The sequence below is a fragment of the Aotus nancymaae genome, unplaced genomic scaffold (assembly GCF_030222135.1).
Source record: "Aotus nancymaae isolate 86718 unplaced genomic scaffold, 86718_ANA_hifiasm-v0.15.2.pri h1tg000002l, whole genome shotgun sequence".
Taxonomy (NCBI): Eukaryota; Metazoa; Chordata; class Mammalia; order Primates; family Aotidae; genus Aotus; species Aotus nancymaae.
Genome location: NW_026988413.1, coordinates 14962831 through 14979448, shown reverse-complemented (window position 1 = coordinate 14979448; position 16618 = coordinate 14962831). Strand labels below are relative to the sequence as shown.

Below are 16618 nucleotides of genomic sequence, written 5' to 3'. Positions count from 1 at the left end.
AGTTCTGTAAAGACCCCATGACAAGGGGACAAAACAAAACAACATGTATTGGGATGACACAGAGAAAACCCCTATTAACAATGCTCCAAGTCCCAGCTACCTCAGGCTTGGCCAGTTATCCACAAGCAGAGGTGTGGCATCTATATGGCAGTCATGGCCTGAGTGGGTCTGGAACTGTGGCAGGGTGAGGCTCTGAGACAAGGTGCCAGGAGAAAGGTTAATTCAATCATCTATTTCCGCCAGGAAGAAAAGCACCAGGAAGGAATCAAATGTACAGTTTGGGCCGGGCACGGTGGCTCAAGCCTGTAATCCCAGCACTTTGGGAGGCCGAGGCAGGCAGATCACAAGGTTAAGAGATCGAGACCATCCTGGCCAACATGGTGAAACCCCATCTATACTAAAAATACAAAAAAATTAGCTGGGTGTGGTGGTGTGCGCCTGTAGTCCCAGCTACCAGGGAGGCTGAGGCAGGAGAATTGCTTGAATCCCGGAGGCGGAAGTTGCAGTGAGCCAAGATCGCGCCACTGCATTCTAGCCTGGTGCCTGGCCATAAAGCAAGACTCTGTCTCAAAAAAAAAAAAAAATGTACAGTTTGTTCTCTGGAGACCTCTGCCTTGATCCTCAATAAATCTCCTTTTAGGTTTCACTGGCAGCAATTCTCACACTTCATAACACTCTCCATAGCTTCTGTTGGCCTATGGTCAGCTCTGCCAAGATCTGTGTTCTTGGGCGAGACAGAACCCTTCTGAATCTGTCTCTTCCTCTATAAACGGAAATAATTTTGCTCTGCACAAATCACAATTAGCATGTTTGTGGGAAGTTAAACTGTGAAACTCAGCATAAATAAAAAGCAATGTACCACTGTTGCTTATGTGAAAACTCTTATAAAGTTGTCAGGCATCATGCACCATCTAAGTATAGCAGAGTTGGGTATGAGCCCATTAGTGATTACAGGGGGTACTGGGTGTAGAGGGGGTCTCTGAGCAGTGGGTGTCCTGGCTCGGTGGTCATGCCAGGAGCTGAACCTGAAGTGTGTGTCCTCTCAACTCCATGGGCCCCACTTTGGCATTTTCTCAATTCCATCTGGTTTCCATTTACTTTAGCCCCCTGGCCATGTCTAATTTCACCACCAAGTTTCTGAGCTTTTCGCACTTTGTTCACCATCTCCAGAACATCCCTGCTTCTTTTACCTTTCAAAAAATTCAATCATGAACTTTGCTCACTCCTGCCCATCACCAACCTGAGCTCAGAGTTGCTGAGGAGGGAAAGCACCCTCATAAGGAAGCTCCTCCTTTCCTTACATCATTAGACTCGAGTGCAGACAGCATATGCATCTCCACACTGCTCTGCCAGGATGTGCCTCAGTCAATCACACAACTGTGTCTTAGTAGCCTTGGTAGGGCCCAAATCAGGATATTCTCTGGGAAGATGCACTTCGTACTGAGCCCAGCATAATCTCAGTGCATCTAAAACAGAAAATTCTAGACCCACCCCTTCACGTCTTTGTTATTGAACTCAATATGTGACTCGTTCACCATGGGCTAAAATCTCTACATCCTGCTGGTTCTCAAATCAGATCGTAACCCAGATTTACTATGGTCCAAACTCTGACATTTGATTTGGGGCATGTCATTCGGGTTCAGGCTGTCAGCCCTGAGCAGGTGGGTCAGTTTGCATCACCCTGAGTGCAGGTTGCCAGGGCAACTGTGAGGCTGCATAAAGAAAACCCCTGACAGGATGCACATGAGAGAGACAAATGTCTTCACATTGAAGAAGGGGAGGAGTGCACCATTGGTTTTCCACCCTCCAGGTGCGCTGAGTAAGCTCCTACCTAAACTGTGCCCCCTCCTTCTTTGAAACACTTCCCATCCTTAAGTCTCTGTAGGAGGGAGAGCCATCTGGAAGTCCAGAATCCTATGGAATGCTGCGTCTCCCTTCTTACCCCTCAGTGTTGGAATTCTCATTCCCCAAAGCCTTGGATTTGCCCTTCCTGCACAGTGACTGGAGAGAAGCATCTTTATATTCATAGGAATGAGCCTTAGATAAGACTTCGCTCCTCTCATGGGGGCTCCAGGACACTGAAAAGTCAAGCTTGCCACCAGCGCTTGCCCTTCCTTAAAGTACATTAAATAAATCCCCAATAGTTAAAAATATTCCTAAACAGCCAGGCCATTCTCCCTCCTAACTCTCATCTCCTCGCTCTAACAAAGCCCAGCTGTGTGATCTGGGGCTTGGCTTCCCCTGTCTTCCCCATCCCAGTATCCTTCCAGGAAACAGCTGGTCTCCCTCTCGGCCCTCAGAAGGCAAGTTTCCTTATCACCTGTGAATCACAAACCCACAGAATGGCCAAACATAGCCAAGCTGATGCAAGACCCTGAGAAAGGGAAAGCTGCAGGTGTGTTTGTGCTGGGAGGAGCAGTGACCCTCACCTCACAGACACCTCCTCTCTCGATCCTCGGCAGGTATAAAGACGGCCCTCCACCACCAGTCAGTCACATTCTACCACCATGAACCCACTCCTGATCCTTGCCTTTGTGGGAGCTGCTGGTGAGTTTCATGCCCTGCCTCAGGCCCCACCCACACCCTTTCCTGGCAGACACGTGCCCTATCATTCTTGCCGCCTCTCCTATTTTGACTATGCTCTGATCTTCTATTTCCTCCATCTGGCATCTCTCCTTCCCACCCTCCCTGGACTCTCTTTAAGCCTCACCTGTTTCACCTTCTCCCTGATTTTACTCCCACGCTGCCATTCATCCATATCCGAGCTGTGGTTGGAGAAGCTGGGAAGGGAGACCAGGTGGGGCTGGCCAATGAAATGAAGCAGCAGGCTTCAGGCTTGGCTCCCACAGCACCAGAGTAGCACCTCTATAGCTACTCTTAATGCACCTGGGGAGGTTGAAAATTACTCATGCCAGAGACTCAACTCTAGAAATTCTAACTTCATTTGTCTGGGGTGCAGCCTGTGTCCTGGGCTTTTAAGCTTCCCAGGTGATTTTTAACATTTCGAGACACGCAGCCAAGGTTAAGAATTGCTGTTCTATTGGCCCATAACAAGGTCTACCTTTGTTCTGCTGAAGTGAGCCTGGGGGCTGCCCTCCACTCTGCCTTCGCTGCAGAGATCTGAGCTGTGGGGGAAGCTGGTCATGGCCAGGTCTACACAACCAGGGGGTTTCCTAGTTTGGCCAAAATATCCTGACAATCTGGGGCTCAAATAGCCAGAGGGAGTACACAGGTGATGAATAAGAGAGAGATGCACTCAGTGGGTGAGGCAAACACATCCTAACTCCTATCCTACCGGAAGCATTGTGAGGACATTCCTTGTGTCCTCGGCCTGGTGACCCCAGGAGAGATCTGAGCCTCCGCAGCGTACCTAGCTATGTACCCTGAAGACACAGAGACTTGGGAGCCACAGCCCGTGATGCTCATGAGAGGGTAGTAGTGCTTCCTCCCTTGCCTAGCCTCACCGTGCTTGTTAAGGAGTTCTAATTAGCTGGAAGCAACCACAGGCTGGGAGTGCCACCCTAACATGCTACCGACTTGGTTTCTCCCTTCCCATCTCCACTCCAGTTGCCTTCCCCTTTGACGACGATGACAAGATCGTTGGGGGCTACACCTGCGAGGAGAATTCTGTCCCCTACCAGGTGTCCCTGAACTCTGGCTACCACTTCTGCGGCGGCTCCCTCATCAGCGATCAGTGGGTGGTGTCAGCAGCTCACTGCTACAAGTCGTAAGTGTGGGGCCCCAACTGCAAAACTCCCAGCCAGGCCCCCTGGGAGAGCTTGGGTTCAGCCCAGGGGAGCACTGAGGTTGGGTAAAATGGATGGGAGAGGTGGTGGAGAAGGAAAGCTGTTGATGGCAGCTGACTCTCCCGAGCAGAGAGTGAACATAAGACAGGAACCTCTCACACCCAGGCTAGTTCGTGAAACAGTGAGGGCTACGTCATAAAAACAGGCAGGGATGATCTCGGGGTGGTAAGAGCTAGTAAGAAAAGCAGGCAAGTACTTTTTGCGGGTTAGCTACACATTAAAGCCACCTAAGTATTTTTAAAAATACCGATGCCTGTGTCCTATCCCAGAGCAATTAACTCAATTTTCAGGAAGAGGATGCGAATATTAGTGAGTGTTTAACATTCTACCTCTGGTAACTGTAGAGTGTAGAGAGCTGAGACCCACTGCCTGCACCAAGAACTCTCAAACCTGAGTATGCATCAAAACCACCTGCAGGCTTGTTAAGGCACAAATCACTGGGTCCCATCTCCAAGGTTCTGATCAGTAGCTGTGGGTAAGGACCAAGAATTTACATTTCTAAACAAGTTCCCAAGAGATGCTGATGCTGCGGCTACCACTGGATTAGATTACGCAAAAGGGTGGTGCTCACCAGACTGAGAAGGGAGGGAGGAACAGGTGCTGTGCACACTTAGCAACAGCATGGGGTGAAGAAAGCTGGGAAAACTTCAGGAAGCTCCTGGTGCCCACAGTGCTAGTGCCTGTGGAGGTTGTGGGGAAGAGGCTAGGAAGGCGGGTTAAGAAGTGGCCTCTGGTGGGATCCCTTTGCCTCCTCCCTACTCCATCACCACCGACCTCTGAAGCAGAAAGATCTTGGGTCTCACACCTGCACTGACCCACATCCCTCTACTGCACATGTGATATGGCCACACACCCCACCCCCTGCCTCCAGAGCTTTCCACGAGCAGGGAGCTTGAGGACCCTGGGGAAGGTGGGGTGAGTGCCCTGGCAGTGGGAGAAAGTCTTCACCACGCCTGCCCTGCCCATCAGCCGCATCCAAGTGAGACTGGGAGAGCACAACATCGAAGTCCAGGAGGGGAATGAGCAGTTCATCAACTCGGCCAAGGTCATCCGCCACCCCAAATACAACAGCTGGACCCTGAACAATGACATCATGCTGATCAAGCTCTCCTCGGCTGCTGTCATCAATGCCCGAGTGTCCACCATCTCTCTGCCCACCGCCTGTGCAGCCACTGGCACCCAGTGCCTCATCTCCGGCTGGGGCAACACTGCGAGCTCTGGAGGTGAGTGGGACTCTTTGTCCTTCTACCTCCCTCTATCCTCACACTTTCCAGAACCAAACGTGCCCCTTAACTCGAATCCTTTTGCCTCTGGGATTCAGACACATCGCTAGTGCTCATTACACACAGGCTTTGCCCTGGGTACCAGAGAGATGCAAGGTCTCAAGGACTTGGCTCCTAAAGTCAAAAGACAGGACAGAGAACTTGCTATGATCACCTCTTGGGAGGGGTTCAACAATGAATCTGGGAAGTAAAAGCCAGAGTCTCTTGCCAGGACTTAGTTTTCGGAGTCCTCCTCAGGGGCAACCCTCAGGGTTCCAGCCTAGATTCCTGTCTCCTTCTCTGGCCTGACCCATATTTCTGCTTTCCTCGATCTCTTCCTGGTCTTCACAGCCGACTACCCAGATGTGCTGCAGTGCCTGGACGCTCCCGTGCTGAGCGAAGCTCAGTGTGAAGCCTCCTACCCTGGACAGATTACCGAAAACATGATCTGTGTGGGCTTCCTTGAAGGAGGCAAGGATTCCTGCCAGGTAATGATTTGACCCCTTCCCATGCTGAAGTTCCCACTGATACCCAGGCCCCACCCAGGAAGATTTGAACTCCCAAGGTGGCGGGGCTGAGGACGCTCCCTGCAGTGCCCCTTTGAAGAAGTGAGGAAGGCTCCCTTGGGGGTGCATGTTATGTACTTGGGAAGAACAGAGAATGGGCCATCGTGAGAAGGACGAGCTGGCTGCAAAGGGGTCTTTTAAGGTTCAGAGTGAATGTGACTATATTCCTCCTCCATCTCTCTCTTAATACAACTTGTCTCTTCTCCCCAGGGTGACTCTGGTGGTCCTGTGGTCTGCAACGGAGCACTCCAAGGAGTTGTCTCCTGGGGCTATGGCTGTGCCCAGAAGAACAAGCCTGGAGTCTACACCAAGGTCTGCAACTATGTGGACTGGATTAAGGAAACCATCGCTGCCAACAGCTAAAGCCCCTGGTCCCTCTGCAGCCCCTATAGCAATAAAGTGACCCTGCTGTCACTGACTGCGTCTGTGCCTGTTCCCTCGTGCTCCTTCACACTAGAAAGTATCTTCCAATCTGAGGTCAGCTGTCCCCCTTAAAGATAAACAGAGCCCTCAGCTCCCAAAATACGTTCCATGGTACACTAGATTAGCACATACAAAGAGATGGAATCCAAAAGTAATAAGAAACTTGGGGGAAAGGGGGGCTGATTTCCAGAGGAAAGTGTGTTTCAGAAATGTGGTCTTTTGTGGGGGATTAATTTTAATTTGGGCTTCTCACAGCGGTGGGAGCTACTCTGCCTTCAGAACAATCACAGCACAGAAAATGTGTCAGCATCCTCAAGGCAGCCCCAAAAATCTGACCAGCTGAATCTTACTGCTTAAAATACAATAACGGCAAATGCTGATGGTGATGACGTGCCTCTCCCAGGAATGTGTCGGCACCAAACCCTCAACCAAGCCCTCCCTTCTTATTCACCTGCAAAATCAGACTCAAGTAAATCTCCCTGGCCCCCAGTTCTTCCCGCAATTCCCTAGTTCCATCTCTGTGAGCAGGCCAGAGAGATGTTCCCCCTACTGTAGTGGGAGCCAGACTGTGACTTGGGAATTAAGCCCAGCTCTGCAAGCTGCATTTTTGTCTTCTTTGCCTTTGGGGTTAGGACGCCGCAGCGAATCCCACAGCTAACACCAGCTCCCCACTCTAGCCAGGGAAAGAAAGTAGAGAGGGCCTGGATTCACCCATTTGATCAATTAACTGAGGAAGGATTCATTTTTGTAAAACTTGCTTGCCTAAGAGACACTTCAAGTGAGTTATTTGGGACTTTTAAAAAAGGCAGAAGAAGGCCAAGCACAGTGGCTCACACCTGTATTCCCAGCACTTTGGGAGGCCAAAGCAGGCAGATCACGAGGTCAAGAGATCGAGACCATCCTGGCCAACATGGTGAAACCTCATCTCTACTAAAAATACAAAAATTAGCTGGGTGTGGTGGCGTGTGCCTGTAATCACAGATACTCAGGAGGCTGAGGCAGGAGAATTGCTTGAACCCCGGAGGAAGAGGTTGTAGCGATCAGAGATCGCACCACTGCAATCCAGCCTGGCAACAGAGCAAGACTCCATCTCAAAAAAGAGGTGGAAGGAAAGACACCTGAGGGCCGTGACACTACCCAGCCACTCTGGCCACATGTCAGCTTGCTTGCACTCGCTGATCGCAGCAAAGGGAGGCAGGACCCGTGTCACCTGTGGCGCTGCCAAAGCCTCCTCCTGCCAATTCTGAGCAGGGCCCATGTTGGGGCCATGGCTCATCCAAGCTTATCACCGAAGATCCAAGCAAGCTTCTCTCTGGAAGCCCACTTTCACCTTCTGTCCCAAGTGGTTGTGGACACCCCTGGGAGCTGGTACCAAGGGCCAGGCACAGCCAAGAAAGAAAGACGGGTTCAGAGCACATTTCCAGTTACAGGGAACAGAGCGTAGGCCTCCAAGTGTCCACAGAGCAGCACGCGAATTGCAGTGATGGGTAGAGTAAAACCTCTGCGGGGAGCACAGTATTCCCGGCAAACACAGGAGACTGCAGGCCACAGGCTGTAGAATACACCCAAGCATCAGGCACTTGGTTAGTAAACAGTAAGCGTGTAAGATCAGTTACCTTGAGAGGGCCATCGGGGCTCCAGATGTGTGGTTTGTGTGAGGACATGTCTACCACTCATTATCTTCAGAGGAAAACAGGGCTCGGGGCTCACACACGATGGACAGATGCACACAGGTCACCCAGAAAGTCACTGTGTACAAACGTCACTTTGTTCAACGTGGATTTTGTTTTTATGGAATCCAAATGCAGACCCTAGTCTACCTTACAGCCTTGAATTTGTCTGCTTTTGGAGATATATATCCAAACAGATAGACAGACAAACAGATACATTTTTTTCCCTTTCTTACCAAAATGTCAATGCCTCGTCTGAATACCATCATCAGTTAAGAGTCAAGGGAAGAACCAAACGTCTCACATAAACAGGGCTTGGCGGGGAGTGTTAGTTGCCACTGTTTTCTGTCTCCATTCAGATCATTCCTATCAAAGCGCAGCTGGTTACCTGAAGCCAAGAGGCAGACACAGGGATCCCACAGGCCTTCCAGACAGCTGCTTCCACCTCCTACTTGGGCCACTTGGACTCTTTACACAGAAAAGTGAGTCGCCCCACTCAGAAGGTTGCCAGCAGAAACAGGGTGTGAAAATCACAGGTAACTGAGGGATTTCTTCCAAGCGATCCGTTTAAAATAAACCACCACCACCACCAAAAACACAAAACAAGCAAAAAAAATGCTTATTCAAAATCCAAGACAAAATGCTGTGTGAGAGCCAGGCCATGGGGTTGCCTTTTCTCAGGTCACACAGCTTTCCCAGTCCATTTGCTCACATGGAACTGTGAGATGTGAAGCCCTGCAGAATGTGTGCTCGGGACGGAGGCTGGTACTGGTCACCTGTAGGGCCAGACCAAAGGGCAAAGAGGCAGAAAGCTGCAACTCTGTCCTCCTGCTCACAGAGGCTCCAAAGAGCCCCACCTCAGCCTTCACACAAAACATCTCCTCCAGGCTCAACTACAACCAGGCTGGAATGCAGCGGCACAATCTCTGCTCACTGCAACCTCCGCCTCTTGGGTTCAAGCGATTCTCCTGCCTCAGCCTCCCAAGCAGCTGAGACTACAGGCGCCCGCCACCATGCCCAGCTGATTTTTTTTTTTTTTTTGTATTTTTGTATTTTTAGTACAGATAGGGTTTCACCATGTTGGTCAAGATGGTTTTGAACTCCTCACCTCAAGTGATCCGAAGTGCTGGGATTACAGGTGTGAGCCACCACTCCTGCCCCAAACTCCATTTAAAAAAAATAATTTCAACTTTATATATTCAGGAGGTCCATGTGCAGGTTTGTGACATGAGTATATTGCGTGATGCTGGGGTTTGGAGTACAAATGATCTCATCACTCAGGCAGCGAGCATAGTTACGATAGGTAGTTTTTCAGCCCTTTCCACCCTCCTTCTCTCTTTCCCCAAGTAGTCACAGTGTCTATTATTCCCGTCTTTATATCCACGTGGACCCAATGCTTAGCTCCCACTTATGCATGAGAACATGTGGTATTTGGTTCTCCATTCCTATGTTAATTTGCTTATGCTTATGGTCTCAGCTCCATCCATGTTGCTGCAAAGGACATGATTTCATTCTTTTCATGGCTACATAGTGTTCCATGGTGTATAGGAACCACATTTCCTTTATCCGGTCCACCACTGATGGCCACCTAGTTGATTCCATGTCTTTGCTACTGCGAATAGTGCTGTAACGAACATGCAACTGTGCGTGTCTCTTTGGCGGAACGATTATTTCCCTTTGGGTGTGTACCCAGTAAAGGGATTGCTGGGTGGCATGGTAGTTCTGTTTTAAATTATTTGAGAAATGTCCAAACTGCTTTCTGCATTAATTTTTCCATGAACTAATTTACACCCTCGCCAACAAGGTGTAAGTGTTCCCTTTTCTGTGCAGCCTCACCAGCAGCTTCTATTATTTGAATTTTTAGTAATGGCCAACTGTAGCCAAGCTCTTTGAAGGCCTATGTGGAGAAGAGCTACAAATATCCCTTTTCCAGAAGTGACTTCTGGCCTGCCCACTGGTAGAGTTCTTGTTTCCATCTCTTTCGTTGTTTGTTTTTCAAAGAAAAACCAAAGGTAAAGTGGTATGATCTTCCACCCCTGAACCAGTCCGTAGCCACCAGAGCCTGCTGGGAAGGGGCCCCTCAAGGATGCATGGATTTTGTAACCTGGAATTTGAGAGACCAACAAGCACCATAGCAACCCACCATACAACTGCCCATAAGCTCTCTCCGTTTTCAGAATTAGCTCAATTCTGGCTCTGCAGGCACTGGCAGCCACAGGTGACAAACCCTGGGGCTCTGTGGGCTTCCTTCATCACCCAGGGCCCTAACAGGCTGCCTGTCCTAGGCTGAGACACAGCAACTTTCTCTTAAACTGAAATTAAGCATAAATCCACTTCACCAATAATCATCTCAGGGCACAGTCCCTGGCTCCTTCCTCAAGGCTTTTAAAACACACATCTCTCTGACCCAAACAGGTAGGTGAGACCTGACTTTAAATGGGGGAAATGGGGATGAAGTGGGTATCAGGAATGAACCCCAAATGCTTTTGTGTGGAGAGAGGCATCCACCTCCCGAATTGTACCTGGAGATGGAGAAAAATGCAGGAGAGGAGAAGAGAAAAAAAGGACAAAGCGGCCGCACCACCTCCTCTGAAAGTCATGGAAAGCTTCTCTCGTGGTTGTTTCCTGACCCGGCCGCTTTGCCAAGGTCTTGGGTGCAGGCAGAGCGGCCTCTGGCTGGGGAGCTGCTGCTCTGGAGATGGGAGAGTCCTGCTCATCCATGGTGCTCAGCAGCAGGCACTGGGGGGCCGTGGCAGGTGCGATGCCAGACTCTCAAGCTTGCTCCTTGCAGGGCTGGCAGAGGCCTTCCTCCTCGTCACCAGGAGACTGCCCGGGGCAGCTGTCACAGAAGTCCAGGGGGCCATCCAGGGCATCCCCGATGAGCATGTTAAATGCTTTGGGGCCATTGTCATGTTGGCCCTAGTTGCACGCACACACACATTTTGGTGCCTGAGTCACCTGTGAAGTTGTGATGTCTCCAGGCAACTTCTCTTTGCTTGGGGGGAAGGGGAGCAGGGAAGGGTGGGGATACTCTGTCACGCTCAGAGCTATAATCTTTCAGCAGCTCCTCCTTGTATTCTAAATCCTTGCCCAGGAAGGCCCCTGGGTCCAACTCTCCCAAGCTAGCCACAGAGCCACAGGCCTCCATTCCCAGGTCTTAGGTGGCTGCTGGATCAGCTGGTGTCAGAGGCCCCAGGGTCAGATGCTTGGGGGTCTTGCGCTGCTTCTGCTGGGCCCAGACAAGAGGCTGCTGTGGGCTCCCTGGGAGCCCCAGGGGCACTGCCACCTGCAGAGCCACATGCCATAGCTGGAAGTCACTATATGGTCAGGGAAGAGTTAGAAGTCGGGAAACCACTCCCTCCTAACAAGGTAGTAAATAGTTTGGCAAATACCCTGAAAATAAAATGGCAGTGCTGAGTAATCATGTGCTTCTACAGGTGATTGGATTGATTTCTTGTTGCTCCTGCCTGATCTGAAGGCGGTGCTCAGCTCAGCGGTGGCAGCAGACAAAGCAGCGGCTCAGAAGAATGCTGAATGATGGTGGCCCACGCCAGCCAGAGCCACCAGAGCCACAGCAGTGCCCTGCGTCACAGGTATAGCTTGGCGTGGCCGTTGGTACCACACAGGCTTATCCCACAGGGGTTTACCCCTGACTGACGGGCTGGGCAGCATCCGGAGGACCAGGAACACCACACACCACGCCCCTCCACACACACACACACCGCCCTGAGTCTCACCTCCGCAAGCCCCTCCTGCTCCTGCACCTCCATCACAGCACGGCCACCTCCTCCCTCCTCTCCTCCACCCTCCAGAACGGTGATCTTAAAGAGGTTTCTTGGCCTTGGCAATTGTGTGGGCTCCATATGTGCTGATATGTGACAAACTGGCATGCTTGGCAACACGTCACTGCCACTTTTGATTACACAGGGTCCTCTCTGTGCCCAGAGCAAACACATGCAGGGAAAGGCCAGCACTGATGGCCTCATCTTCCCCGGAGGCCCCTCTCCACATGGCTCCTGCTCACCCAGCCTGTGCTCCCCACAAGCTGATGTCCTGCTTGGAGATGATCCTACTGGCCCTGTTGCCCAACAACGGGCTCATGTGTCTGGAGGGGAGAAGATAAATCTCCATCCCTCGTGCTCCTGAGAAATTGGCCTTTTATTCCTCCCACATAATAATACCAACATGTATACACTATTCCTATGCATAGACATTTCCCCATTTAGTTTCCTCTCCCCTCCAGAGTAGTTAATAATCCAGCGGTACAGATAAGAAAACAGGTTCAGAGAGGCTTATTAGTTTACCCACATCCTACACCCAGCAGATGGTAGGTCTGGGGTTGACTCCTCCTTTGCCTGGCTTCAAAGCACAGGCTCTCTGTGCCCCGCCTCACATCCTGCTATGACTATGTCCGAGGCGACGAAGCCCATCAGCTCTGACCTTTGACGTTTCTCCAGCCCCATCACCATCACCCATTCCCTGCCTCCCTGCACCTTCTGAGGGACTCCTCCCAATCATTCCCTTCCATGCGGCAAGACGACTGCTCTTAGAGAGCTCCTGGTCATGGCATCGCTCTAACCTCCCACAGTGATCAAACTAGAATCCGAGCTCCCTGTGGAAATGTAGGGTGCTCCGGGCACCACCCCTGCCTCCACTTCCAGCCTCATGCCTCTTCACCGCTCTCCTCCTCATCCCCTCCCCTGCTCAGAAACCCTGGTGGCTTACCCAACAAGCCAGGTACCTCCAGCCTCTGTCTCTGGACACTATGGCACCCTCAGACTGGAAGCCCTTCCCAGCCTCCCCTTCACCCTTTTCAGAAAGTCTTCCTGATTCTTCCTTGTCCCCACCTCCCTTGGGTCTGGCCCTGCTGCCCCGCCCTCGGGTCTGAGGCAGGAGTTCTCCTCCTCTCTCTGCTTGCCTCTGTCCTAGTCCCGCTCAGGTGCTCAGGTGCAATGGATGTGTCCATCTGGGCAATCAGCTGTGGGCTTCTCGAAGGGGGACGTCTTGTCTTACGTATCCCAGTATCTCCAGTGATTAAGCAAAGCCTGGGCTGTAATAAGCACCCAGTGAGTGGAGGAATAAACATGGAGTAGGACTGGAGGGAAATGTGCTGAGATAAGAAATACCCTTCCAGAGGAATGGCTCTCAAAGAGTGGTCCCTAAGCCAGCAACACCAAAATCACCTGGGAATTTACGAGACATGTAAAAGCTAGGCCCTACCCCAGACCCACTGAGTCAGCTATCCTGGGACAGGGTCCAACAAACAGCCTTTTTTTGAGATAGGTTCTTGCTCTGTTGCCCAGGCTGAAGTGCAATGGCATGATCACTGCTCACTGCAGCCTTGATCTTTCAAGCTCAAGTGATCCCCCCAGCCCAGCCTCCTAAGTAGCTGGGACCACAGGCACACACCACAAACCCAGCTAATATTATTATTGTTTGTAGAGATGGCAATCTCACTATGTTGCTCAGGCTGGTCTCAAACTCCCAGCCTAAAGTGATCTGCCCACCCCTTGGCCTCTCAAAGTGCTGGGATTACAGGCACGAGCACCACACCCAGCTGGCAACCTGCATTTGAACACATCTTCCAGGTCTTCTGATGCCTGCTGAAAACTTGAGAATGGATACGATAAAGCCATCCCTAGACCAGTATTAAAACCGCCATTGCAAAATTATAACCGAGACAGTGAAAGAGATCTGATCCAACCAACTCCCTCTTGCTTTTAACCTCTAAGCTGTCCTTATTCCTTCCTGATCATAGGCTAAACTAACTTTGGGAAGAACTTAGTTTATAGTTTGAAACAAAGATGATAACAGTCTTTTCCCAAAACAAATCCCTTTTTTGCCTGAAGACTAGACTGCCTTTATAAAACTAACAAATCTGCCAAAAGATTAGTAATTGTGGTTTAGGAGTCATGCAGCTGGAGCCTGCAAGATTCCAAACCTCCTCAAATTGCTCCTGGGGATAATATCACTATTGTACAACCTAAGATCAGTGCTTGAGATATTTTGCAGACCCTAAGGTCGATGGATCAACTGGCACCCCTCGGGTGGACAAACTAGCTCATCTGGTCTTGTGGCCCACACTCAGGAACTGACAAGAAAACAGGAGGGATTTCATCTCCAACACAACTGATGAGCACTCCCAACTCGATGCTTTCCCCTCCACCCACCAAATTATCCTTTAAAACTCTGCACGAATCACTCTTTCTTTATGGCAATTCCCCTGTCTAGATAAACGGATTCTGTCTACACGGCAGGCAAAGTGAACCTATTGAGCAGTTACAATATCTCTCTGAAAACAGTCACTAACATCTTTCTTTCTTTCTTTCTTTCTCTTTTCTCTTTTCTTTCTTCCTTCCTTTCTTCCTTTCTTTTTTTGATGAACTTTTGCTCCTATTGCCCAAGCAGGAGCGCAGTGGCGCAATCTTGCCTCATTGCAAGCTCCGCCTCCCTGGTTTAAGCAATTCTCCTGCCTCAGCCTCCCGACTAGCTGGGATTAGAGGCGCGTGCCACCACCCCTGGCTAATATTTTGTATTTTTAGTAGAAACGGGGTTTCACCATGTTAGTCAGGCTTGCCTCGAACTCCTGACCTCAGGTGATCCGTCCACCTCGGCCTCCCAAAGTGCACGTGCGTGAGCCACCACGCCCAGCCTCAGCCACTAACATTTTTACTGACTCTTCTGGCACCATGATTAACCGCGACATGTACTATCTCGTGCAATTCTCACAACCCCGTGAGGTAGGTATCATTAGTGTTCCCATCTGACAGACAAAGAGACAGAGTTTCAGAGGTTTAGCCACGCTACAGGGCCGCTGGGAGCCCGGCAGTCTGGCCGCAGGAGGTGGGCTTCACAGTGGCGGCATCCCCTGAGTTTAAGGAGTCGTGGAGGCGCGGTGTCAGCTGTGCTGTTTCATCATTGAGCAACTCATTTTAGCCTCTTCGGATTTCAGTTCCTCAACTGAGAACACCACCAGAAGGAATTTAGGTTGAAATGAACATGCTGGAAAGCTTTCAAGAATTGCACGTGTAAAATGTTCTTTGCGTGTCCGCCTCCGACACCGAGGCGCAGGAGTAACCCTGCTTCCTTCCCGTCCTCGCCCCACCACGCGCTGCGCATTCTTCTTGCCCCCTCAAGTGGCGGAGCTCACATGGCAGTTACTTAGGTCTAAAAAATAAGGAAAGGCTGCCCCCTGCTGCCCACGTGGATGAATGAGCCCAACTTGATACCTGCCTAACTGGTCTTCCGGGCTTTTATGGAAAAAATGCTGCATGTGCGCTTGGGTATACCGTCCAGAGAGGCAACACTGGACAAACTCCATCGGAAGTTTAAAAAACCATGATGCCAAGACAGAGTGGCATTATTACTCATAAGGCAGTCAGGATGAGGACCCCCACTAGGTGACTGAAAGACGAACTTAGAGGATGAATTGTTGATAGGTAAACAGGGTGAGTGAACCAGGGAAACATGCAGAAATAGATCAAAATAAACTATGTACTTCAATTAGGAAAGGTACTGGGAAGAGGATTTGACACATTCCAAAGGATGAAAGCAATCAACTTTTTTTTGTTTTGGTTTTTTTTTTTTTTAGACGGAGTTTTGCTCTTGTTACCCAGGCTGGAGTGCAATGGCGCGATCTCGGCTCACCGCAACCTCCGCCTTCTGGGTTCAGGCAATGCTCCTGCCTCAGCCTCCTGAGTAGCTGGGATTATAGGCACGTGCCACTATGCCCAGCTAATTTTTTGTATTTTTAGTAGAGACGGGGTTTCACCATGTTGACCAGGATGGTCTCGATCTCTTGGCCTCGTGATCCACCCGCCTCGGCCTCCCAAAGTGCTGGGATTACAGGCTTGAGCCACCGCGCCCGGCCCCTGTTTTGTTTTTTTGAGATGGAATCTCATTCTGTCGCCCAGGCTGGAGTGCAGTGGCATGATCTTGGCTCACTGCAACCTCCACCTCCTGAGTTCAAGTGATTCTACTGCCTCAGCCTTCCAAGTAGCTGACTGGGATTACAGGCATCCGCCACCATGCCCAGCTAATTTTTTTTGGTATTGTTGTACTTTTAGTGGAGTTGGGGTTTCGCCATATTGGCCAGGCTGGTCTCGAACTCCTGACCACAGGTGATCTGTCCTGCTTGGCCTTCCAAAGTGCTGGGATTACTGGCATGAGCCACTGCACTCAGCCTACTCCACTCATTCTTAAATAGGTCATCACTCTTGTCAGTTTCTGTTGTATATTTACAGTATTTCTGTATATAAAATCAAGTAAATACAAAAGTATATTTCTTTTCCCCACTCTGTTAGACAAAGCTGACATTTAGTTATGCTATTCTGCGACTTTCTCTTTTCTGATTAATAATGTATCATGGAGAACTTTCCATAGCAATACAAAATATTTTCATTCTTTTTTAGCATTGAATATTACTCCATTATGTGAACATATCACAGTTTATTTATCCAGGACCTTACTGATAGGCATATAATTCAACTTTCAGTCAAATCAGTGAAACGTGTATTTTGATGAATTTTTTTTAATTTTACATTTATTATTGTGATTTGTTTTCCTGATAGGTACTGTTTGGATTTATTTTTCTCTGAACAATTTGCTCTTTGCCTGTTTTGATTGGGCCGCTTGATTATTTTCTTATTGATTTCTAGGAGTTCACCATATGTTGAGGAGATTAGCCCTGATGGCGAGAACTGCGTGCGAATATTTTTCCCAGATTGTCATGTATATTTTGATTCTGTTTATATTTTATCATGCAAGTATGTCATCATTATGCAATTAAGCTTGTCTCTTTTTTTTTTTTTTTTTTTTTTTTTGGATTTTAAGTCATAGCTTAAAATCCTTTGAGTGATGAACACCTTCTGGGTAGGGCCAGGTAGTGACAA

At 49.8% G+C, this 16618-nt stretch overlaps 3 protein-coding genes across 4 annotated transcripts in view; all 3 read left to right on the top strand.

The window, feature by feature from the left end:
• TCRBV (M1-specific T cell receptor beta chain) overlaps positions 1–16618 on the top strand; it is a 65896-nt gene that overhangs the window by 32642 nt on the left and 16636 nt on the right. The gene's annotated exons all lie outside the window — the stretch shown is intronic.
• Positions 1–16618, top strand: part of LOC105713691 (T cell receptor beta constant 1) — a 51194-nt gene that overhangs the window by 27209 nt on the left and 7367 nt on the right. The window lies entirely within an intron of this gene.
• On the top strand, positions 1738–6048 carry LOC105713677 (anionic trypsin). Of its 2 annotated transcripts, none has more exons than XM_064372754.1 (5): positions 1738–1819; positions 3568–3727; positions 4776–5029; positions 5420–5556; positions 5845–6048. In XM_064372754.1, the coding sequence occupies exons 1-5, from the start codon at positions 1738–1740 to the stop codon at positions 5995–5997; spliced, it is 786 nt and encodes a 261-aa protein (XP_064228824.1). In that variant the 3' UTR covers positions 5998–6048. The 2 variants fall into 2 exon arrangements, with proteins under 2 accessions (XP_064228824.1, XP_012302871.1); XM_012447448.2 differs by lacking the exon at positions 1738–1819 and adding an exon at positions 2425–2547.

Bases quoted from the DNA above. Each gene is read 5' to 3' on its own strand.
- LOC105713677 (XM_064372754.1), top strand. From the start codon at position 1,738: ATGCACATGAGAGAGACAAATGTCTTCACATTGAAGAAGGGGAGGAGT. The intron at 5,030-5,419 runs GTGAGTGGGACT...TGGTCTTCACAG, and splicing joins CAACACTGCGAGCTCTGGAG to CCGACTACCCAGATGTGCTG. The intron at 5,557-5,844 runs GTAATGATTTGA...TCTTCTCCCCAG, and splicing joins GAGGCAAGGATTCCTGCCAG to GGTGACTCTGGTGGTCCTGT.